Genomic DNA, 24,375 nt, shown 5'->3' with positions numbered 1-24,375 from the left:
TCTTTAGATTAATAGATATTATCTATCATATTCTTTAGATTAGGACAATGAATATTAAACATGCCATCAAGTTTCCTTCTTCCGACCCATGCAAAGCATGGGCTTCCCTTCTAGTGATTCACTAAAAAACTATTCCTCATCCGTCAAAAAAAATATAAATATATGAAAAACTCTTCCGTAAAGAATGTGAATCCATGAAATACGCTTAAATAAGTACAAAATGAATATATGAAAAACGCTTCTAATGATATTTAGCATCTATTCACTTAGAAGATTACGAGCAAAAAAAGTATGTATATATTCAATAAGATAATTTTTAAAAATTATTCAATTGAATTACTAAAAAAAAGTTATACAAGTTTATCATCTTATCAAATCTCACATACATCACACAAATTACCCACATTTTGGAAAACCTCAAACCATAAATACGATTTGATTTGTGGTTTTATCCATAAACTACATCACAAACACACATATGTAAAAAAAAAAGTTAAAGGAAACATAAACAAGCATGAAATAAAAATTATTTCATTCAACATAAACATAAACAAGCATGAAATAAAAATTATTTCATTCAACTAATGACTATTTTTTAAACAATACTTACTGATTTTATATTTGCTAGCATAGTGTTTAGACGTAGTAACTATGTGGACAAAATAATTAATCCGCTCTAGAAACTAATTTCTGAAAAGAAATTATTAGCATCGGATAAACGGGTAGAATACATGAGATAAATACATACGGATAATACAATACACTAACATCTTTTAAGTTTTTTAATTACTAAATAGAGTTATATTAGTAGAGGACTGGATAAGCATAATTGAGTGGGAGTTATATACGCCTAAAAAAGATGACATGAAACGGCGGTGAGTGGAGCAGTTGGTTTATAAAGTAGGAAAAACCCCAATTGCAATTGACGTCTGACGATGACGACTGCGCTCTTCTCTCCTTTTACTTAACCGCATGCCCTGCAGAAGTTTTCATTCTCTATCTCTCTAATACACATTACTATTTACCAGTCATTCCTCAATAATAGATATGGAAGGTGATGCCGGGATTACCGATGACAGCCTTGCTGCTGCTGCTACGGATCGTGCCAGCCTCCTGTCTCCTCCGGCACCCCAACCTTCTTCATGGAGACTCAACATAGACCATTTCCGTCTCCCACAAACCACCTCCTCCTCTAGTCCTAATCCTAGTTCTACTTCTCTCGGTCGTTTTTCCGCTTTCCGCCGCCTCTTCCGCCGTACCCCAAGTAAGTTTCATCCACATACAAACATATACAAATCTACATGCATATATAGATATGCATCGTATTCATGATCATCACTGTCTATTGTCTAACGTCTATATAATTAATCGTCCGTATTGTTGTTGTTAGTTTCTACTCGATTTATTCATTTATCGCTCACTCAATCCCATCTCTTTTATTTTCTTTCATGACCTACAACATACTTTACTCATTGTTGGAGATAATGCTGCTACTTTTCTTTTACTTTCTAATTTGTTGTTTCTAATTGGTCCCATCTTACTATCATCTAGTTATCAACTCTTAGCAGTTAAGTAAATATTAATTTGTGTTGCGTGTTTCATTGGACTCCCTACTCTTTCTCACTTAATTACGCCGGTATAATTCCACGTACTCCTTTCCCAGAAGGAGTAATATACGCCATATCTGGCTGTCCCCAAAGACATATCCACGGCCAAGCCATTTCTGTGAATTCTGCCACTAGGACACTTTCTTATTGGAATAGGAATGATGGATGTATGATTATCTTTAAATGCGATATTCTTATTCTTAGTGACACAACTTTTTATTAATTCTTTATCATTGCTAACCAGAAAAGATGGACCATTTGGCTTTTGTGCTCAAACTAGGCACATATGATTTAGGACTACAACCACTTTACAACCTATGTTACAAATAGGGAAAAACATTAGTGCAGTGTTAAACTGTTAATTAGACATGCAAAAAAAAAAAAAATAAAAAATAAAAAAATAAAAAAAAAAAAAAAAAAACCCACAAACTTTATAAATATCTGATAAGCAGATATGTGAACTTCATGACAAAAAAAAAAAAAAAAAAAAAAACAACCAATTTAACGCATCCACAATTAAGAAAAAATTTTCACTAAACCTTTTCGTGAAACATAACGTCAAACTCAACAAATCAAAGAGTTTAAGATCTTTTCACTGTAATAAAGCTTTCTTTCACAAAGTTTTTATATCGGCACCACAAATTAAAGCTTAACTATTTGTAGTTAATAAGATAAACTAGTAAACTTAGTTAAGATTATCTGTTAATTTATTGAACTGTAAATTTACAGGAAAAGTGATTAAGCTATGTAACGAAAAAGTTGTCATAATAACTTTTTTGACTTTGACAAAATTATTTACTGAAAAAGGTCTCCGGTAAGCTCCTATTGTGGATGCTATAGCCTTGCCATTCACCGGAGAAATGGGAGTTGTTATTGCTTACACAATTGTGTCTATGTTCAGGGAAACACGGAAAGGTTCAAGAGTACTATAAGAAACAGGAAAGACTACTTGAAGGTTTCAATGAGATGGAAACAATAAACGAATCAGGGTGTGTACCAGGAGCATTAACAGAGGTTGGTTTCATACACATTTTCACAGAATCCATATGCTAGTTGCAATTATATAAATAAAGCACAATGAATCTTCTGACTATTTTTGTTTGTTCCAGGATGAAATAGAGAATCTTGCTAAGAGTGAGAGAATGGCAATCTATGTGTCAAACCTGGCTAATTTGGTCCTTTTCATTGCAAAAGTTTATGCTTCTTTTGAGAGCAGATCTCTAGCAGTCATTGCATCAACCTTGGATTCACTCTTGGACTTGTTATCCGGATTTATTTTATGGTTTACTGCATATGCTATGAGAAACCCTAATCAGTATCACTATCCAATCGGAAAGAAGAGGATGCAGCCTGTTGTAAGCTCTTTGGTTGTGTTTTTTCAACAAAATATAATTTTCAAAATCAGGGGCCGGGCCCCATTGAATATGTAAATGCACAGCTATTTATCTACTGTTGGAACTAATCATGTTAGTACGACTACAGGGCATTATTGTTTTTGCTTCAGTAATGGCAACTCTTGGGTTCCAGATATTGCTAGAGTCTGCCAGACAACTCATTTCCAAGGTGTGTAGCTTCAAAAAAAAATATCTGTTAATACTCCAAATCTTGATACATATATTTATCTTTTTGGTTGCAGACAATCCCAGACATGAATCGTGATAATGAGAAATGGGTGATTGGCATCATGGTGAGTGTGACGTTGATCAAGTTTATGCTGATGGTCTATTGCCGGAGATTCGAAAATGAACTTGTGAGGGCGTATGCTCAGGACCATTTGTTTGATGTCATCACCAATTCGGTGGGATTAGTTTCGACTATCTTAGCTGTGCGCTATAAGTGGTGGATTGATCCCGTTGGAGCTATAACTGTGAGTATACAAACATACCAGACTATAATAGCATCCTATCTATTCAGTTCTTTTTTCTTTCTCTTTTATTACAACATTCAACTTTTATAAACTTACTTTTTGTATTTGGATAAAAAAAAATCAATGAATATAGGTTGTTATTTCATTTGCAGATAGCAGTCTATACAATTCATAACTGGTCAGGAACGGTTATCGAGAATGTGGGGTCATTGATTGGGAGATCGGCTCCACCAGAATTTCTAACAAAATTGACGTATTTGGTATGGAACCACCATGAAGAAATAAAGCATATTGACACAGTCAGAGCATACACAATTGGTTCTCATTATTTTGTGGAGGTAGACATTGTGTTGCCAGAGGATATGCGGCTGAGCGAAGCTCATAATATTGGTGAAATGCTACAAGAAAAGCTTGAACAGCTGCCTCAAGTTGAGCGGGCATTTGTTCATACTGACTTTGAGTTCAGTCACAGGCCTGAACACAAACCCAAGGTCTGACACATTTCTTTTGTTCAATTAAATAAAGCTATTAAGCAAAACTACCAACAACATGTTGATCGATTATTAGATTTATGACTTTGTTAAGCGTTTTATATATGTTATGTTACTTTGATTGGGCTTATCCTTTTATTTGATTACAATTGTGGTTTTAAATAAAAAGAGGCCAGCCCACCAAATAAATACAATATATAGATTATTTAACCAAGCTACAAACAAAATGGCTTACTGAAATATGCGCGAAAAGCTCGGATTCACGAATTTCCCGTGCACTTCTTTTTGTTGGATAACTAAGGTAGTGTTTTATATGAACTAGATATTTTGTCCACGTTCCGTATGGACCGTGTGTGTCTAATTTGAATGTCGTTTTTGTTTATAGATTAATAGACGTTGTTGTTAATGTTTTAGTTGACTTTGGTGAGGTAGGAAAAAAAAAATTAAATATGATGACCAATATAGAAAAATTATAGCAAAAGAAGCAAATGACAGACGTAGAAAGTGCAAGGGTGAAAAACTCGGGTTTGCTCCGTTCCATTTATTATTATTATTATTATTTTGGTGTTATTTATGAAAATATATAAAAGTTTTGACTTTAAGGACGAAAAGTGTCAAAATAACTAAAGAATTAAAGGGGTAGGAATTAGCAATTTTTTAGAAAATGAACCAAAGTTGTCAAACCGTTAAAGTTTTGTGGTCAAACTCCGCATGGGCCGTGTTCGCCTGATTTGAATGTCGTTTTTGTTTATAGATTAATAGACATTGTTGTTGACTGTTTTAGTTGACTTTGATGAGTGTAGGAAAAACCAAAAAAATTAAATATGATGACCAATATATAAAAATTATAGCAAAAGAAGAAAATGACAGACGTAGAAAGTGCAAAGGTGAAAAACCTGATATTTTCCGGGACCGTTTTTTTTTTTTTTTTTTTTTTTATAAAAAAATGTAAAAGTTTTGACTGCAAAGACCAAAAGTGTCTAAATGGCTAAAGAATTAAAAGGGTAAAAATTAACAAGGTTTTAGAAAATAGACCAAAGTTGTCAAATGTTAAAGTTTTGTGATCAAACTTTAATTATTAAAAGGTTCCTAAAAAGTATAAATTTTTTTATTGCAAGCACCAAAAGTGTCAAAAATACTAAAGAATGAGGGCCATAGTTGACAAAAACCATTCTAATTATATATATATATATATATATATATATATATATATATATATATATATATATATATAGGGTTAAGTTCATATGAGACAATAGTATTTTGTGAGACAAAGAGACCAATATATATATATATATATATATATATATATATATATATATATATATATATATATATAGGGTTAAGTTCATATGAGACAATAGTATTTTGTGAGACAAAGAGACCAAATCTTGACCACTCATTTTGAATAATCAAAGGCTTAAATTAAATCAGATTAAACCACAAGAAAGCACAAGTAGGCAGTGGCATTTTTGTAATTAAATGGAACTCTAGGATTAGAATAAGGCACGGAGGGGCAGGAATGGAATTTTACATTCTATTTCATTCAGGTCGTAAAAAACACGCGGTGTTCTTTTAAATCTTCTTCATTCTGATTCATAAAACCCTAACCTCGATACGAACACTAAAACCCATTTGATTCAATCTCGATCATCAACATCTTATGTTTCCTTCATATTCGAATTTGAATGCTCTGATTTTATCATCCTTTCATTCTGATTTTGATTCTAAAATCGCTCGAGCACAAATTGTTCCTGAATCAAAAGAAATCCAAATTTATTTTTCGAACAAATGGATGCATAATTGAATTCAGCTTAAGTCATTTCAGGTAATGTATAATAGTATAATTTATCTGCATCATGATTCAAACCTTTCTTCATTTTTCTCACGCACAAAACCCTCCGCCTCGATGAACACTAAAAATCCTTTTTTTTTTCTTGATCTACAGTCTCGATTGAAGAACTGGTAAATCGAGATTAAGTTTTTCTTTCAAACATAAAATTCCTATCATGGTTATTATGATTGCCCTTATTCTGATTACATGAGATATTTGCGATTAAAGAACCCTAAAAATCCTCTTATTCACTTTGATTCATATTTTATATTTTGTGATTCTGATTATGTTCCATAATCAAGCTTTCAATCACCTAGCATTACAGAATCAAAGAAATTGGATCTAGATCTCAAGAATGACTGTTCAACATAATCAGATTCATGTTCTAATTCTTATATAATATCTCTTTTTTTACTTCACTTCATATCTACTCCAAATAACTAGAATTTTCTTTTTTCTGTGTCAATGAAGTCAAAGGAAATGTGAATAAACCGTGTTATATCTTTTTGTATATAAATTTCTTTAAATTTTGAAATTTGAATGTCTAATATTCTACTGATTCTTTGAATTTGTAATGAGAATGCATAATATTCTACATATTTTAGTATCATATTCTACATATCTGCACTAGTTAAACACCTTGTAATCCTACATTAACCTTGCAGTTCCATGAAGTACAATATGCTAGATATTTTAAAATATGAATGTGTGATATTTTTATTATTCTATACATTTTAATATGGAATGTATAGTATTCTACATATGTTAATATAATATATTATATATTCTGCATATTTTTGTGGAATGTGCAATATTTTGCATATGTTAGTATAATAGTCATTTGCTAAACAGGTTGCAAACTGATGATTAACTTCTAAATTATTTAATGAATTGAATGTGTGATAGCATATTCTACATATTTGCACCAGTTAAAGTCTTGGATTTCTATATAAACCTTGAACTTCCACACAATACAAAATTCTATATATTTTAAAGTATGAATTGTTATTACGTGATAGTCTGATAAGTCATAATGTACTTCTTAATTTGATATAGATGTTACTTTGTTTGATTATTTCGAGGATCGAGTAAAAATATTAGTAAAATAGTGTTTGGTAACTTAATATTATAGTTATTCTGATTTGTTAAGTTAGGTGTTACTTCATAAACTTGGTTTCAAATGTTAGTTTATTGATCAATCGGATGTTACTGTTTACTTTGATAAATCAGAACTAATTCATACACCAATGACTTTATTGTGTATAGTTAAATTCTATTTGTAGAGCAATTTAACATTCTATATTTTCTTTTATCATAACTTGATGTATTATTAAAAGAATAGTTCTTTATACTTTATTAGGAGAATGTATAATATTAATTGTTAATAAAATGAAGTATATGGTTAATAATGTTAATACTATAATATACTAGAGTTTATTTTATCATAACTTTATGTATAATTCAATGAAAGGTTCTTTATATTTTATTTGGAGAGTCTATGATGTTGATTATTATTAGAATGTAGTTTTACGCTTTATAATAGCAATATTCTAGTTTTTTCAAGTATTTAATAAACAAATTCATGTATTATTCTGGTTTATGGTATTTAGTGTGAATATTCTAGTAGTTTGTTCTAATAGAAGAATGGTGTATGTTTTGATGCATATCAAGTGACAAGAATGACTCAATCAAGAGCAAAATATGTTTTTAATTTGATACTAAAATTAAGAAAATAATGATAGTTCAAGTGATAGATCTTTATCAGAACGTGAAATAAAGGACAATGTATAACATTAAACACATTAATGTATATGGATATTTGACATAAATACTCTAAGTCAACATATTATTAAGTGTTATATTCTTCTTTTCACGATGTTGATTATTCTTAGAATGTACATATTTTTATATTTGATTTTATATTAACTTATGGAAATAATGCATTTGTTTTAGTTTTTTGTTTTAATAAAGTTATGATATATGTTTTAATGCAGATAAAATAAGAAGAAAAAAATATTGAAGAACCTATGGTATAAGATGAAGAGGGAAAAGATTGATGGAAAAGAAAGCATAAGAAGATATCCAAAAATAGAATTGATGGAAGTTTGGAAATGTGTGGCGGTGAATGATATTCTTAGAATGTTACAAAACATTTGATTTTTGTTATTACTTAACTGTAGTTTGTATATTTTGGGTATTTTGTTTTGATAAATATTTGTTTACATTGATTTTACTTTTCATGATGCAGCCAAATTGGATGGTAACCTACATATAAACTAATTGATGAAGCTAAGGAATTTGTAAAATCTGACCGACTAAAGCATCTTAACCTGGTGTATGAAGAGATGCAGTGAAATGAAGATTGTTGATCAAATTGATAAAATATTTGCAAGAATTTAATGGTTAATAAATTTGGAGTCTTTTTCTCTTTGAATATTGGCTATATTTTCTATATTTTGATTAACATGTATGGTTGAATGTTTGGTAAATAATAGTGTTATTGTTTGAATGTTTAAAGATTGGTGAATATTTCATAAAACAATATTGTGGTTGAACAATAGTTATATTTTAAATGATAATACATGTAATTTTGTAGTTTATGTTATGTAATGGTAGTAATATCTTTCACATATTAGACGAGCTTAAAATTAAAGTCTCTATGTAAAAAAATCCATCAGAATAATATTGTATGTTTGATGTTATAATAAGTATATGTATAATATTCTAATAGAATAATTTTATATGTTGTTTGCTATCGTGAATTCATGTTCATGTCTTTTTTAGAATTTAAGTCGCTATTCAAGATACATTTTATAAGTAAAGTGTATGATGGTTAAAATCATTATAATGTTGTAGTTTATGATGTATGATGTTTATAATCTAATAAAATAAAGTTATAGGGTTTTATAATCTATATGTAGAATATTTTAATAGAATAATATTATATGATATTCTAAGCTATATGCATCATATTCTAATACAACAATGCCTAATTAAATTTTGGCTTTTTCAGTGCTCAATAATATGATATTAATCTAGCTATTCAAAATATTCAATACTTTTATAATGTCTTGTTAATATATATAATATTATGAAGTTATTTGTAATATTATGAAATTTAAGCGTAGTATTCTAAAAGTATGTTGTACTTGTACAATTAACTTACATTATGTAAGATTCTAATATTATATGTAATATTATGTAATATTCTGAATGTATAATTTATAGTGTTAAAGGAATATATATATATATATATATATATATATATATATATATATAATAGTCTAAAGAAAAAAATTGATTTATAGAAATGAAACGTTTATAATGTTAATGTGTAATAATCTGAAAAATTTTAATATGATGTAATATTATATTATAAGATGAAATATTCTAATTCAGACCATCATTCCCTTCAAGTGTGTAGGAAACCAAATAATATGTAGGAACCTAGACTAATAAACATTTTAAACCAGTGAGAAACATATAAGTTTATAATATGAAATGAACACTTTTAGGATAAATATCAAACTTTTCTTTGGAATTTGAAACGTATTCTAAAAACCCCATAGATTAAAAACTAAATTTCAAGTTTGTATTATAAAAAATATATCACAATGTTAGAATATTTAATAATATGTTGTTAATTGATATGTAATATTATGAAATTGCATGGAATATTACGATATTAAAGTGTAATATTCTAAATTGTATTATAACATATAATATGAACTTATATTACATAAGATTCTAATGTTATATTGAATATTCTGAATATACATAACATGCTAATAGAATAATTTATTTAGGTTGTCTATATTCAAGATACAACTTAATATTCTTATAGAATAATGTTATAGGTTGTTTGTATATGTAGAACATTCTAAATAGAATGTAACACTAAATGATTATATGAACATCAAATATCGAACTAGAATACAACAATATATATGTAAGAAAATTAAAATAATACACAGTTTATCTGTAAATACCAGTGTAAAAGTTAAAACTTAGAATATAGTGTTATAGTTTTATTCAATTACCTCAAATACATCACTTGAAACCAAACAAGAAACAAATATAAGCAAATTTACAACACCCCACTACATAGAATGAGACTCTCCAGGAAATTATTATCGAGCCACATTCTCTACAGTTCCATTCAAGACTTACCTAAAAAATTTTAATGATAGAAAACATGAAAGTTTTAGCTAATTTCATAATTGTATGTACCACTATACACTGTGACAAGGGTTTTATGGGTATTAAGATATATATCTGCTGCAATAACAATGTTTAAAGTTGCACAAATGTAGAGAACAATTTCATCAAGAAAGAAATAAAGAGAGTGCAGGGAGTAAATTAAACCAACATCTTCATAACATATTTGATTCTAAAGATGAACCAAGTCTTCATCATCCATTAACTTCTTAGTTACTTTAACTCTTTATGGACCAAACACCATTGAAACCAACATGTCAATATGCTTCTTGAAGTTCTCATCATTAATTAATGGTGGCAATATATGGATGATATGCTTCTTCCAACATATGCACTGAACATTTGCATCGATGATAGTTGTATGTCCTTCAATCACTGACAAAAAGAAGAAGTACACTAGTCATCACTAAGTTAAGAAAAATTATCTTGGAATTCGGGGTCAATATCATTAAACAGTAACAAAGTTTAAGGGTGGGAAGGAAGGAGTGATATATCAGACTCTTTATTCATTCAAGACTTTCATCAAACAGGTAGAGTACATGTATAATGTAAGAGAAAATCAAACCTTCAAAGTGCTCAAAGTCAAATCTTGGCATATTACAGAAATCACAAATCTATTAAATAGAATTTAAATCTTGAAAGTGCTCAAATAGATCTCAAACAGCTAAATAAATGTGATGTGATGAAGAATTGCTGAAATTGAATATCAGAGAACAAAAACTAACTTTGTTTGTTGAAAATTGATGATCAAGATGCTAAAATTCGATCATAATTTTATGATAACTTGTTGATATATGTGATTTGATGAAGCATATTTGTTGAAAATCGACATATATCTGATGATCATTTCCAGATGATGAAGAAAATGGTTGAAGAATGAAAGATGAAGTCGCAAAACACTAAAAACGTGATTTTGATAATCGTAGTTTTGATAACAGATGATAATTGATCGATCAACGAAAAATTCGATCTCATAGTAGCGATTTTGATATATGCGATAAGATCCTGGATACTTGGTCAAAGATTTGAAGATTCGGTGCGATAAAGATCTGATTTCGTTAACTAAGGTAGTAATTTTGGTACAAGAACCGGTTTTGGTATCTTTAACCTAACAATGACTAATTTGTCCCTAATTAACTAATCAGACATATTAGCCTTAATCACATTTTTTAAGAACCATAGGATCAGTTTTCATCAAAGGCTGAAATGTTGTCCCCTTGTCTCACAAAATAGTATTGGTCTCAAATGAACCTCTACCTATATATATATATATATATATATATATATATATATATATATATATATATATATATATATATATATATATATATATATATATATACTAGTCGTTTACCCGCGCCAAGCGACGGGTGCGAACAGTTTCTTTCAACAACTATTTCAATTCGGAAAAATATATGATTGAACATCCAACTTTGACATGAAGGTAATGAAAAGGTAATTGCATAACAGTGACATCTAATTTGCTTTGGAAAATAGTAACTTGTAACTTGGAAACTAACCCATTTCTTTAAGTCAAGAAAAAAAGGAAAAAAAAAAGATACCATGTTTTCAAGGACTATCATTAAATGAAAAATATAACCAAAAAATGTGATTTTATAGCCTAAAATAAAGTACAAACATTTAAACTAAATGTTGGGAAAGATATTGTGTTGATACGACTTAAAAAAATTGTTGGGAAAGATATTGTGTTGATCTGACTTAAAAAAAATTATTTATGACATTTTAAAATTTTTCACATTTTATGCCTTTTAGCCTTGGTTCAGTGTGAAATTCTCAACCATGTAACTAACTGGTTCCCTTGACTAAAGTTCCATTGGAGAAAAATCAAATAACTATCCATCTCCAAAATTTAGAACTAATAAAATAAAATAAAACAACCAAAATAGTTTCAAAAGTCGATAGAAAATGGGAAAGATAAATGGATACCAGGTTGAGAGATTGAGTGTAGAGTTTTGATGAGACATTTTGTCAAACACTTAGAGTTCATGTTTTGTAAGCCTATAAAAAAACTATAACCCATCTTTTTGAATTAACCTGGGAAGTGAAATAAAATTTCTAAAACTGCTCCTATAATACTAAATCTTCATCTAATAGACCACAACAACCAAAAACAATAACCCATTCTTACAGCAAGCCCAAAGTCCAAACCAGCCAACTTAATCTTACAAAAACTACATGATCAAATAATAGTCAATCAAAAAATAATATCCTTTACAAAAAAAAAACAAAATTACAAATAAATTTAATCAACTAATAGAAATACTAAGTGATATGATTAATTCAAGTATTAAAACGAAAAAACATCGAGCAAAATAAGCAAAATAATAATGTTGAACCAATAACCATCATGGCCTGCTCTCCCTTTGATGTCTGCAAAATAGAAATTAATGGAAATTGCAACCTCTTACAAAAAGATGAGGGATGACTTTCTGGTGATCATCACTTATCGATGCTACCTCTATAAACAATCTTAGCTTCATCCCCAATAATAGAAACTCAGATCAATCAAGAAGTAAGATTAGGGACCCTAACATGACACCCAACTTTGAGAATGAAACAAAGTAGCTTGTTATTCAAGATATACTATTTATGTCCTCCATAAAGCATCTTTCATCACAACATTTGGATGGTGAAGCATTGAGACTTGGGAGAGTGTCAGCTTCTAACCATAACTTTATTGTCCTGGGTAAAAGGAAAATAGAAACAATAATGAAACAAAAATGGTAAGATTATAGATGCTTTTGATCAAACTATACTAAATATCCTAAATAATCATATGGTATACCGACCCAAATGTCCATTTTCCATTTTCCATGGTAAACTGACACAAATATCATCAGTTGTCTTGACTAATTAGTTAATTATAGAAAAATAATACAACAAATAGTGAATATACCTATTAATGTCATGAATGGTCCATATGTGGCCTGATGTACTCAAGCTATTGAGGCAATACCTATCAATGTCCAAAACTCATATCACAACTATCTTTAGCATTAATCTAAAACCCACATCCAAATAATCCGTGAAAAAAATTAAACACACACAAAAATCGTTAAAAATTAAAAGCAGAGTGTGGTGCAAAAAAATATAAAAAGGATGAAATAAACCAACAAAAAAACATATAAAAGAGCAAAGTAGGAGGTTGGAGTGGTATAAAAGTCGAACCTGTGTGTTAAATCTCCTAAATACAATTTACATATGCAAGGAAAGGATAAGATAGTCTATAAGTAGATAGTAAAAAAAAGGAAAATAACTACTTAAATCACATGAGTTTTAGTGAAAAAGTAAAACTCACACATCTATTTTCCTCACACACCTGCATTTGCTTAGAGATAATATAATGTTATAAAAACTGCATCTAACAACAAACAAAACAATAATTAGAAAAATCCACTTTTGAAGTAAACATTTGAAAATAAATTTGCCTCATACAAATTTGTTCCAGCTTCTGAAGTTTAGTCTCTGTGTTGAATTACATTTTCTCTTACAATCTTTACTAATGGTTATGGCAACCCACCACAGCTCCATAATCACTCGTGTACTAACCTTAAAAAAAAAGAGCTTTTAAAAAACAAACATAAATAATTTAGAAATAAAGCGGTTTTGTGATTACAGAGAAAAAGACAAAATATACCCTAGAAATCTACAAAATCATCAACGTGGTGATGAATGAGTGACGTATTTTCTGGCTACATCTAGCTATCATAGAGAGATGAATAATTGACATATTTTCTTGCAAAATATACATATTACCTTTGACTTTGAGAACATAATTTCTAATGTTGACCTCTTTTAGCGACCCTCGTTTAGTGAAAACCCAAGTACATTAGTGACTTAATTTGGTAGTAGGAGCCTCCAATTTTCCGAGCAAGTTTCCTCTTTAACAACAAATGCAAGATTTATTGAAAATGTCAAATTAGGCTACCAAAAAGTGGAATAGATAAGCAACAACCGGAGGTCAATTTTACAGAGAGAAAAGAGATGGATTGTTGGCAAAAATCGGACTACCAATTATTCAAGCTACACACCTACATAAACACACAAATGTATGATAAAAAAAGTAATAGAGAAATCATGGTAGAGAAACAGAAGACAAAAGATTTTGAGAGTGAGAGACGGAATTGGTCGTGGTGTTGGCTTTGGTTTGTGGATGGTGGCAAGAAGCTTCTATATATTATGGTGGTATTAAAGGGAGTGGGAGAGGATGTTGATGGTAATCGGTGATGGTGATTGCGTTCCGGAATTGGATGTAGGTGGTGACTGGGTGAGTTGGGTGATGATTCTCTATAAAGTGTACGTTTGACCGATTTCTTTGGCGTGCCAGGTCAAAAGCCGTGATATTTTCCAAAAAAAAAAGAAATTGGGTAAACGGATCCATTCTTATCTTGACTAATTCAGATGTTGACCATATAGGATTTATCTATTATATAATGCATTAAGTTCTTGTATATATTGCATAAAAGCTTGTACCTCTTAAAATTTAGCATTTAAGGCTAAATGCTTATTAAGGTATAAATATATATATATATATATGTATATATATATATATATATATATATATATATATATATATCTTTGTACCTTAAAAAGCATTTACAAGATTTTGCCGAATTTTAAGAGCTACAAACTAAACTACAATACATACAATCACTTTATGCAATGTTTTGACCGAATATCACCTTATCCCAACAATCTCCCAAGTTTTCGCCTAATACCTTCATATCAGGATTTGACCCGGCCCTTTAATCCTTGATCGAGTCAAATATTGTGATTTTGGTTTGCCCTCCTTATATATATATATATATATATATATATATATATATATATATATATATATATATATATATATATATATATATATAGTCAATAACACAATGGTACAAACCAGTCATCTCCAAACAAACTATCGTCGTATCTCCCATTTGCTGTCATTATCAGCTCTGGCATATATAAATCATCGTATCACCATCTCTCCTCATCCTTCTCAGCCTCTAGAAACCATCGCCCCACAACCACTAAACCATCTTCGCTGATATATCTCTCTCTAAAACCACAATATACCGCTACCATCAATCAGTGTCGCTACAGCTTAATCCCAAATCCATTCTCATCAGAGTTTCTCTCATCGTATTTTTAAGGTTTTGGTGAACTCCATCACCACTAAAAAACCTAAAACGATTTTGCGGTCGCTATGCTTTGATCGGTAAGCCAAATGATCCTCTGTCAATTGCCAAATCTATCTCCTCTAGATGCTCTCCAGTTCCATGGCCATCATGGATAACCATACCAGTTACCCGAATTCCATATTTTCACTAACCTACATCTGATCCATCTGTTCCTTTTGAATTATGAATACACACCCGAATTCTCTCCTTCATCTTAACCCGAACCCCAGACATCTCTAACTCTCTCTTCGTCTCTCTCCATATCTACAAGAAACATGCCTTCTCTTCTCTCCTTTAACTCTCCCCTTTCTCTTAAATACTATAAACCTTTAATTTCTTCATTCCTCTACTTATGTACATAATCTAATGACGATTTCTTAATTGTTTCAGGCTTTATTGGAAAAAAGGACAGCCCTTGCTGTTGTTGGGACAGGGCCATTCATTCATGGTGATTTAGGGGAAAAGGGTATCGATTGGAGAAAAAAACTTGATCAAATCCTCTAATTTATCTATTCTTTCTCTCTCTCTCTCTCTCTCTCTCTCTCTCTCTCATCTAAAGAAATACCTCAAATACAACTATATGGGCAATGAATAGGTCGATACCCTTGATTTGATCCTCCATCGAGATGCTTGATGTCGAATCCTAGTAAGTATTGATTTATTTTGCTCGATTTGGTGAATTCTTTACTTATATTAGTGTAATTTGTTATGATTTCTGAAATCTATGTAGTTAATCACTTAACTTTTTGTAGAATGCTCACTTCTAATTTTTGCTTGGTCTACACATCAGTCTTTCTAATGTTTAGATGGTCAGTTGTGAAATTGAAGTGACAATTTTTTCTAATTTTTGCATAGGTTGCATATCTTCAATCTAAATATGCATATTATCCTTATCGGTTATGATTCTTCAAATATGATGACCGTTTTCTGAATTGGAGTTGCATTTCATATTTTCCCTTCTGCTTCTGACTTCCCCTACCACATGTATCTGTTGATCACATTTTTTTCTTTTACTTCATATTTTGATAACTTATAAGATTCGTTTATGTTTTCATGTTATTTTTTTTTTCTTTTTTTGTTCTCTGTAGGATGTGCACAACAATTGGAAATTGTATGGGATATGGAGTATTGGAGTTACATTTCAGATTTGTCCCGGGACAACAGACATAACTTAATGAATAAGTCTACTATTTCATGGATTTATGGAAAAGAAATTAGGATTTGGTGGGAGTTCAACTAAACTGCTGACTTTTTCTAATATTTATATATCAGAAACTGGTTTCAGGTTGATGTATATTTGACCCTTTTTATATCATTTCTTTTTCTATTCGATCTAAAAGTTTGGTTATGATTATAGATATTTTATTATGATTTATTTCATTAATAGGAGAGAATCAAGGGGGTGCTTCATGATGTTGATGAAAGGAAATAGAATCTGGGGATACAACCGTGTTTATAATGGTAATGCCTTCATCCATCTCTCTATCTCTCTCTCTCTCTCAAAATTTGTTTTTTATTCATGACAATGAGAAGTATGTGTTTCTGTATAGGTCTATAGGACACATAGTTATGTTCAATTTCATGTGTTTCAAAGCAAATTTGTGATTAGTTTTTGTATTTTCAAAATTGTTTGTGGAAATACATAGCTATACTTTCTTGACTTGGTGCTTAATTTGGGTTTATTAAGTAGCATCCATGAATGATTTCTTCACAAAGGAGTCAAATCAAATGTTTTGAATAATTTGTCGTTAATACCATATTTTTGTTATTAATTTTGATGTTTTTTATTGTTTGTCAAAATTTGAATTGATTTTTCTATGGTTTGATGTGAACATTACGAGTTGCAGGTACCCAAAGGTTTGACTACATTAAAAAAACACTCATAATGCCCCTCAAAAAAGTCTCAGCTTCTGATTATTTCATTTTTTCAAGGTTATTGTGACATTATTTTTTCTTACAGCTGAATTTAAAATCCATAAGTAGATTGTGCTTTTGGTTTTTTATTTTTGCTTTTTGTTGCATTTCTAAGGATGCAATTTAGTATGAATTGTTTTTGAATAGCTAAATTTTGAATAATATATTTAAAGGAATAAAAAAAGAGAATAGTTTTATTTTTAAAGCTTTGAGAAAACTAAACATCATCGTTTCTTATTTTATCTCATTTGGTTGTTTTAAGAAAACAATATTTATGTCTCCAAGTGGTAAATTGTCTACTTTATTTTTAGTTTTGCGGAGAAACTGAAATGGTTGTGACATTTTCTTATTCTCTATTTTATTTTCGCACACACTGTGTGCAAGATGGATGCAAACGTTTCTTTGAGTTGCTGCTGGTGTGACTGGGCTGGAATTTGGATGAGTAACATATATGTGCCAAGAATAGAATAGTTTTGCCCTTTGCATCATTATTTTATTTATTTATTTATTTATTTTTTTTGTAATTGTCAAATGAAAGTGATTATTTTTTTTATTTGTTTATTTTATTTTATTTTATTTTTATTTTTATTTTTATTTTTATTTATTTGTCAAATGAAAGTTGATCCAGTTACTCACTAAGTACACATTTTTATGTGTTATAAATTGATTGAGTTATTCACTAACTATATATTTTTATGTGTTCCATTGTACTTAATGAAGTCTGATTTGAGATGTATCCTATCACTTTAGAAGACGGGTTTTTATAAATGGCAAATATTATAGTTTTATGAAGAAATTATCTATTGATTATTTGAATTTTTATTTACCCTAACCAAGACTAAATTTAAAACAACTTTTCTACATGTTTATATATATTCATGAAGTTATTCTTCAAAAGCATTATTATAAATTAAACGATCAACATATTTAAAATTTAATAATTGGCCTTGTTTATTTTTTAAGCTGGAGTCATACAACTACTAACAAATTTAAAAATTTTATAATTATCATGGTACAAACCATGAAAATAAAGTTGCATGACCAAAAGAAAACTAAACTTTGGTTCTTGACACTTCTTAGTAAAACCCAAAACAGAATACTCAAACCAAAAGGGAACAAACAACGAAAAAAAACTAATTTTTGGTTATTTTACACGTCTCATTACCTATGATTGAAAGTTGGATGTCCGATAAATTATTTGCGCAAAACTATTAATCATCTCTATAAAACTATTTGTATTCGTCGCTTCGCACGGGTAATCGGCTTGTATATATATATATATATATATATATATATATATATATATATATATATATATATATATATATATGCGCTAAGGATTTCTACTTTAGTGCACGTCATCGAGCTGCTTACTTCTTCCAGTAAGAAAGGTCTTGGCGGTTAATTTTAACATATCTTACACAAGATTCTCCGGTAAGAAAGGTCTTGGCGGCTAATTTTAACCTAACTTATATTTACATCAGTTGCTTTCCTCTTTCACACCACCGCCACAATTAGCTGCCTAAAGGCGAGTCACTCTCTCGATTCCAACGTCGTTTTGTTTATCGCCACCTCCTGCTTCGGTTTTCGTTGCGTGTCACCGACTTATGTTTCCTTTTATCTCTATCTCTCTCTTGGCTATAATACCATTCTCTCCAGATACCATCGATGATCTCACACTTTCCTCACTGTATATGCGGTAGACATAGGTTCGAGACATTCTACGTCATACCGGAGAACATGATGCTATGGCACACAGCTTACACATGCTTCCCCTTTTGTCGCCTCGATGAGTCGCCTTCTCCTTCCTTCACATGTAAATTAAAGGATACGATTTTTGTTTTGGTTATGGATAGCTAATGTCGTCACATATTGGGCCTACTGAGTCGCTAGAGTCTGGTAGCCAATAACGCATGTTACCGCCTTATCAAGAGGTGGAACTTTGTCTTTCCAAATAATCCAAGAATCAAAGTTTGAATTGCAACTTTCGTTTCAATTACTTTGAAGTTTTGCAACTGATCCTTCTCTCCAACTCAAGCCCTAAACCTATCAATGAATATAACCATCTCTCAGTAAGTTCTATCTAAAGGTTTTTAGATCATCTACTTGCAAACTTTTTACTTGATTAATTTTGTTGGATTATTTATTTGGAAAAAAATGAAATTGTTGAATCTTTATACTTTTACTTATGTTAAGTTTTTCAACTTGTTAGAACTTTTAAGATAATCAAACTTTATTTGGTGGCTGCAGATTAGGTGTTCGATGAAAAGGCTAGACCAAATGATGGTCAAGTAATTGTTCACCATTGAAATGGAACCACCTTGAAATGGACATGATTTTGGAAATAGACTTGCTATCTGTGTTTCTTGTTGCTTTATGCATAATTTTTTCTATGTTGGTTGGTGGTCACTTAGTATGTTTCAGAATACCCATTCCTTTGTAGATATAGATGGAGCTTTTGTGTGTTTGTGAATCTTACTTTATGATTGAAGATGCCAATTGAAATCCGTGTCGATACGCTCTTCCTCCTCCAATAGAACAGGCATTGTGCAGCCATTTTTAACGTACACTGTTATGACCCACTGCCTCACCATTAACTTTCCTGGCCTCAATGCTTCTCTCATGTGCCCGTCTGCATATTTAATTGTTGGATGTTCTTCCAAAGTTGCGCCCCACCTATTACTTTGTTTTAGGCGCCCTTATGAAATGTGTTGCTTCATCGGTAGATCTATATTGCACCGCCTTTACTCTATACGACACCTCCAGCTTTGACAAATATGTCTATCCTTTGAGTCTCTTCTTCTTCACAGTTCACACCTTACTCTATCCTCTCAGTCTTGTTTTTCCTCTCCTTCTTCTCACCGTAACTAATACATGTTCAATCTAAGAAATAACTTTTAAAGTTTATTAGGGTATGTATTTTCTAATCTGGTGATTTGTTGTTTGCAATTTGGGATTAATCGATATATGTGGTTTTCAAGATTTCCCCGTTGGTCCGGGCCAGCTAAAGAAGACGATTTGAGCGATTAACAATTAAGAATAGTCTGGTATGGTTATTGATTTTCAGAAAATGAAAAAGGCAGGTGAGATGAGTTCAATTTTTTTCATGGGACTTGCTATTGAAGGGTTTTTAGCCCAATTATATTTCATATTTTAAATTGCAGGCATGTAAATTCTATATATCATTCGATGTTGATGGAGGGTCTGCTACAACCAAGCTCATAATTTTGATATGGTTTTAATTTATGTTTCCCTTACCGGTACCTTGGTTCTCCACTTCCTAAGGCTCAGATTCATACCCAGAAGAGACTAGACTGCTATTAAGCGGTTAAGGTAGAAGATCTCAAATCATTAGCTTCGGTGAACCAGCAAAAAATGCACTCAATGAAGGCCACGATCGATAGTAGGGGTTTCTCTCTCAATTAACAAGCCTAAGGATCACAGACGAGATCTAACCTAGTGGTTTCGCTTTAATTCATTAACTCCTCCTCCTTAATTAAACCCTCTCGCTGAGAAGAATGGATGAAGAATTTAACCTTTTTTTGTTCAACGATTTCAAGAGGCTTCATTTTTATCTTCATTTTCTTTTGAAATTAAGGTTTTTGGCCACAGATGAAGACCAGAGGAAGCACACTGTCAACAATTTGAATTCAGGTATAAATTATATGTCACCCTTCATGGTATCTTCATCTTATTAACTGATTCTTTGTTGAATTTAAGGTTCTTGACCTGCTTTAAAAATTGTTTTTTTTTTTAGATTTTTTCCCCTCTTCTCTGCAGATTTAGATGTGGTTGTGGCTGAAGGGTTTGTATATAAGGTTAGTAAACAAAGCTCTTTAGCGATGCTTATCAGGATTTGTAAATTGATTATAATGGCAAAGAAATCTGCAATTGAAGCCTTGGATAGTCTACTTAGAGATATAATGGATTGTTCAACTACTTTTGGTGATAAAGTGGTTGTTTTTGGTGGTGATTTTAGACAAACTCTTCCTGTTGTTTGGCTAGGAAGTAAAACACAAACTATTTCTTCTTTTTTAACAAATTGTTATTTATGGCCATCTCTTACCCATTTGCAGCTAACAGAAAACATGCGAGCTCTATTGGATCCTTTTTTTCAGTTTCTTTTTAGCACTTGGTAATGGTACATGAACTCTTACAGATGATGCACATTTATGTTACTCCGACCACTTTCTCTCCTACTTGTAATCGTGTTGTCCTGACAACTAAAGATACTTTTGTAGATGAGATTAAACAAACTTTTTGATGAAATGCCTACATGAAATCCGAGTCTGATCATTTCATTTACCGATCTTGTGTTCTTGTAATGTATCTAGAGGTGAGCCTAATTATGTTTTTTAACAAATGTTTGGATTTCCTTATTCATGTTTTCTCTCTCTACACCTAAGTTCACATCAGGTGAAAAGTTAAGAGTACGTGTTTGGATTAGGAAATTCTTCTTTTCCATCCATGTTTTTTCCACCTACCTTGATTTGCGCTGATTATTGGAGGATTGATTGTGATTACCACTTTGGGCATGTCTATTCCAGGTATGTTGACTCTATCTTATGAATCTTTTCTTCATCACGCCTCCATCATGGCTCCCAATTTCCGACCCAACTGTTATGTATATACTCCCTCAACCAGCTGTTGAAAGTAAGAGGTGATTTTCTTAAGTGTCACATTCTAATTTTGTTATACTACTCATTCTCATAAAAGTTTTCATGTATTTGACATGAAACAGAGGAACATAGTGTCTTTAAGGTAAATCAAGTGTTGGTATTGATCTAACTCCATAAACACATTAGGTCATTGCAACTTTTACATAATGGTTGTCTTTTAATTAATCTAATGTTCAATAAATAAGGTACTTATAAATTCTTTACTACAGACTAACTTTTAATATACACAACTGCATTTTCTATTAATATTAAGTTTTAGTTGTTTCATTTAAAATAATGTTTAACAGAAATTGTTTACTTAGCTTTAATCTTTTTTACAAGTGACCACGACACGTTTTCATATGAGTTGAGAACAGAAGACAAAGGAACAATGGCAAGTAGCCTGGGTGAAACCTATATATCTATGAAAAATATAAGAATAGTTGGTTATAATAACAATAAAAAGCATTTTTGTTCATACCTACAACGAAATTTCCACAAAACCTTTTCAACTACTTTTTATTTAATGTTATTTCTTAATGGTTTTCAATTCTTAATGCTACAGTTCAAATGCCCCGGCTAAAAGAGTATATTTTATTACCAGTTTTCTTTTTTTTTTTTTTTTTTTTCTTTTTTTTTTTTTTAAAGTAATTGTAAGGTAACTGTTAGCAATAAGTGCACTTAGATGTTCTTGGTTGGTGATGACAAACAATGGTAAGAAATTATAATAATTTGTTTGTTAATCATCAAAAAAGTAAGATGATACATCTTCTTGCATGATCCCCATGTTGTAAGAAGCTCACATGATTTTACTTTAAAAGTTTTGGGATCTTACCTATAGTCGGGCAAGACGGAGATAAAGAGACAAAATTTGAATGGTGTTAGAAAAGTGCATTTTGGGGCTACATTGATGATCTCGCAACATTTTATAGCATTACACTTTCAAATTTTCACTAACTAGGACATCATACTTTGAAAATTACATCAAATTATAGCCGCAAATGGCTGGCATGTGTATGACATAGCTATATAATTGGGCAGATTTCTGAAAGTACAATGTTATTACATATGTGGTTGGCATAGAATGGAATTTAATTCAATAACAAAAGTCGAATAAGCCTGTAATTCAAATTTATGATCATTTTTTGGGTTTTTATTTTGGTATATGTAATAAGGGTCTTTTTGTCTTTTAATAACTAAATCTATCATGTTTACTATTATATTTTAGTGATATAACCATATGAATCTTTCCACTAAACAAGGAGGCTTGGAATATGATCTAATCAGTCATATTAGGAACCGGACCCAATTGTAATCGCCAACAACACAAATGAGCCTGAAGTTGAACTGATGTTCTTTGGCAATAGGAGAAAACTGATATACGTGGCTTTGTGGTATGGTATTCAAAACCATACATCACAAAACAATAATAACATGCATGTTTTTATTTTGTAAAGAGAATTTATACTAATTCTTTCTTGATGGGTTGTTGGTGACTGTATGGTCTAGGTTGCCCTTGTGTCATGCTAGGGTGGTTATTATTAACACTCCCAATGTAACCGAGTTAGAGGTAAATTGTTATCAACACTTTCGATGCTACCGAGTTGGAGGTAAATGGTTATTAACACAAGCATGGACATGCAGGAAATATTCATGAACATATTTTCTTAGTCTATATATGAAGTGCCACTTTGAAAAAATGCTAAACAAATTCCTTTTGTTATATTCAGATTGAAAATGGAGACACTATCTGCATCCAAAAACTCCATTTATCTTTGGCACATCCATTAATATAATTGTAAATGTAGGAATATACTTATATTATCGTTATAAATTCTGTTTTCTTGTAATCACTTAACACAAGCTTAAAGACATTTCTCTAGGGCCGTGATTATCACGGCCCAAATGAGTTTACTAGTATATATATATATATATATATATATATATATATATATATATATATATATATATATATATATCCAAGAGAGAATATATAAAATGAAATAATTAAGGCAAACTAAATGTAATTTTTGTTTGTTCCCCACAAAATGCATTCTTTGTTTAAAATTTTCAATTAAGATGTTTTTTCATCGTATAAAAGTATTTTCTAGTATAATTGTATTTTTAAGATTTCATTATATTTAAGTTTTCTATTTTGTAAACACTATTTTTAATGTTTAAACTTTGTATGATATGTATTTTGAATGACGTGTTTACATCTAATTAATTTAATGACACATTGACTAAACTTTATTTTTATAACATAATTATTCTTTTCTTAATGTATTCATATTATTATATTTAGTTTTTTTAATTATACATAACAAACAAGATCTATACATATATCATTTCATTCGTTCACAAATAAAAACCTCTTTGCCCATAGCTAAAAGCATGAGTAATTCGTGGGGCAATAGGTTTTACCGGTGGATTTTTCATGTAATTAATTTAATGACACATTTAAAACTTTATGTACCTTTTTTTTGCCATCTATTCCACTCCGGTTGGTAAGTGGTTTGAATCCAACAAATCTGATTTTCTTTGTCATTCTAAAAAAATTACTATCAAGATTAATTTTGTTTCACATTCACATGTCT

At 30.4% G+C, this 24,375-nt stretch overlaps 1 protein-coding gene across 1 annotated transcript; it reads left to right on the top strand.

The window, feature by feature from the left end:
- Positions 1–917: 917 nt before the first annotated feature.
- LOC145062425 (metal tolerance protein 9-like) lies at positions 918–4,095 on the top strand. The gene is made up of 6 exons (XM_079010035.1): positions 918–1,264; positions 2,509–2,621; positions 2,717–2,962; positions 3,090–3,170; positions 3,244–3,474; positions 3,627–4,095. Exons 1-6 carry the CDS (start codon positions 1,048–1,050, stop codon positions 3,969–3,971), a joined length of 1,233 nt encoding a protein of 410 aa, XP_078866161.1. The 5' UTR covers positions 918–1,047; the 3' UTR covers positions 3,972–4,095.
- Positions 4,096–24,375: the final 20,280 nt, after the last annotated feature.

Source organism: Lactuca serriola, chromosome 7 (assembly GCF_051521515.1).
Source record: "Lactuca serriola cultivar US96UC23 chromosome 7, Lser_US96UC23_V15, whole genome shotgun sequence".
Classification (NCBI taxonomy): Eukaryota; Viridiplantae; Streptophyta; class Magnoliopsida; order Asterales; family Asteraceae; genus Lactuca; species Lactuca serriola.
This window is presented reverse-complemented; position numbering and strand designations above follow the sequence as displayed.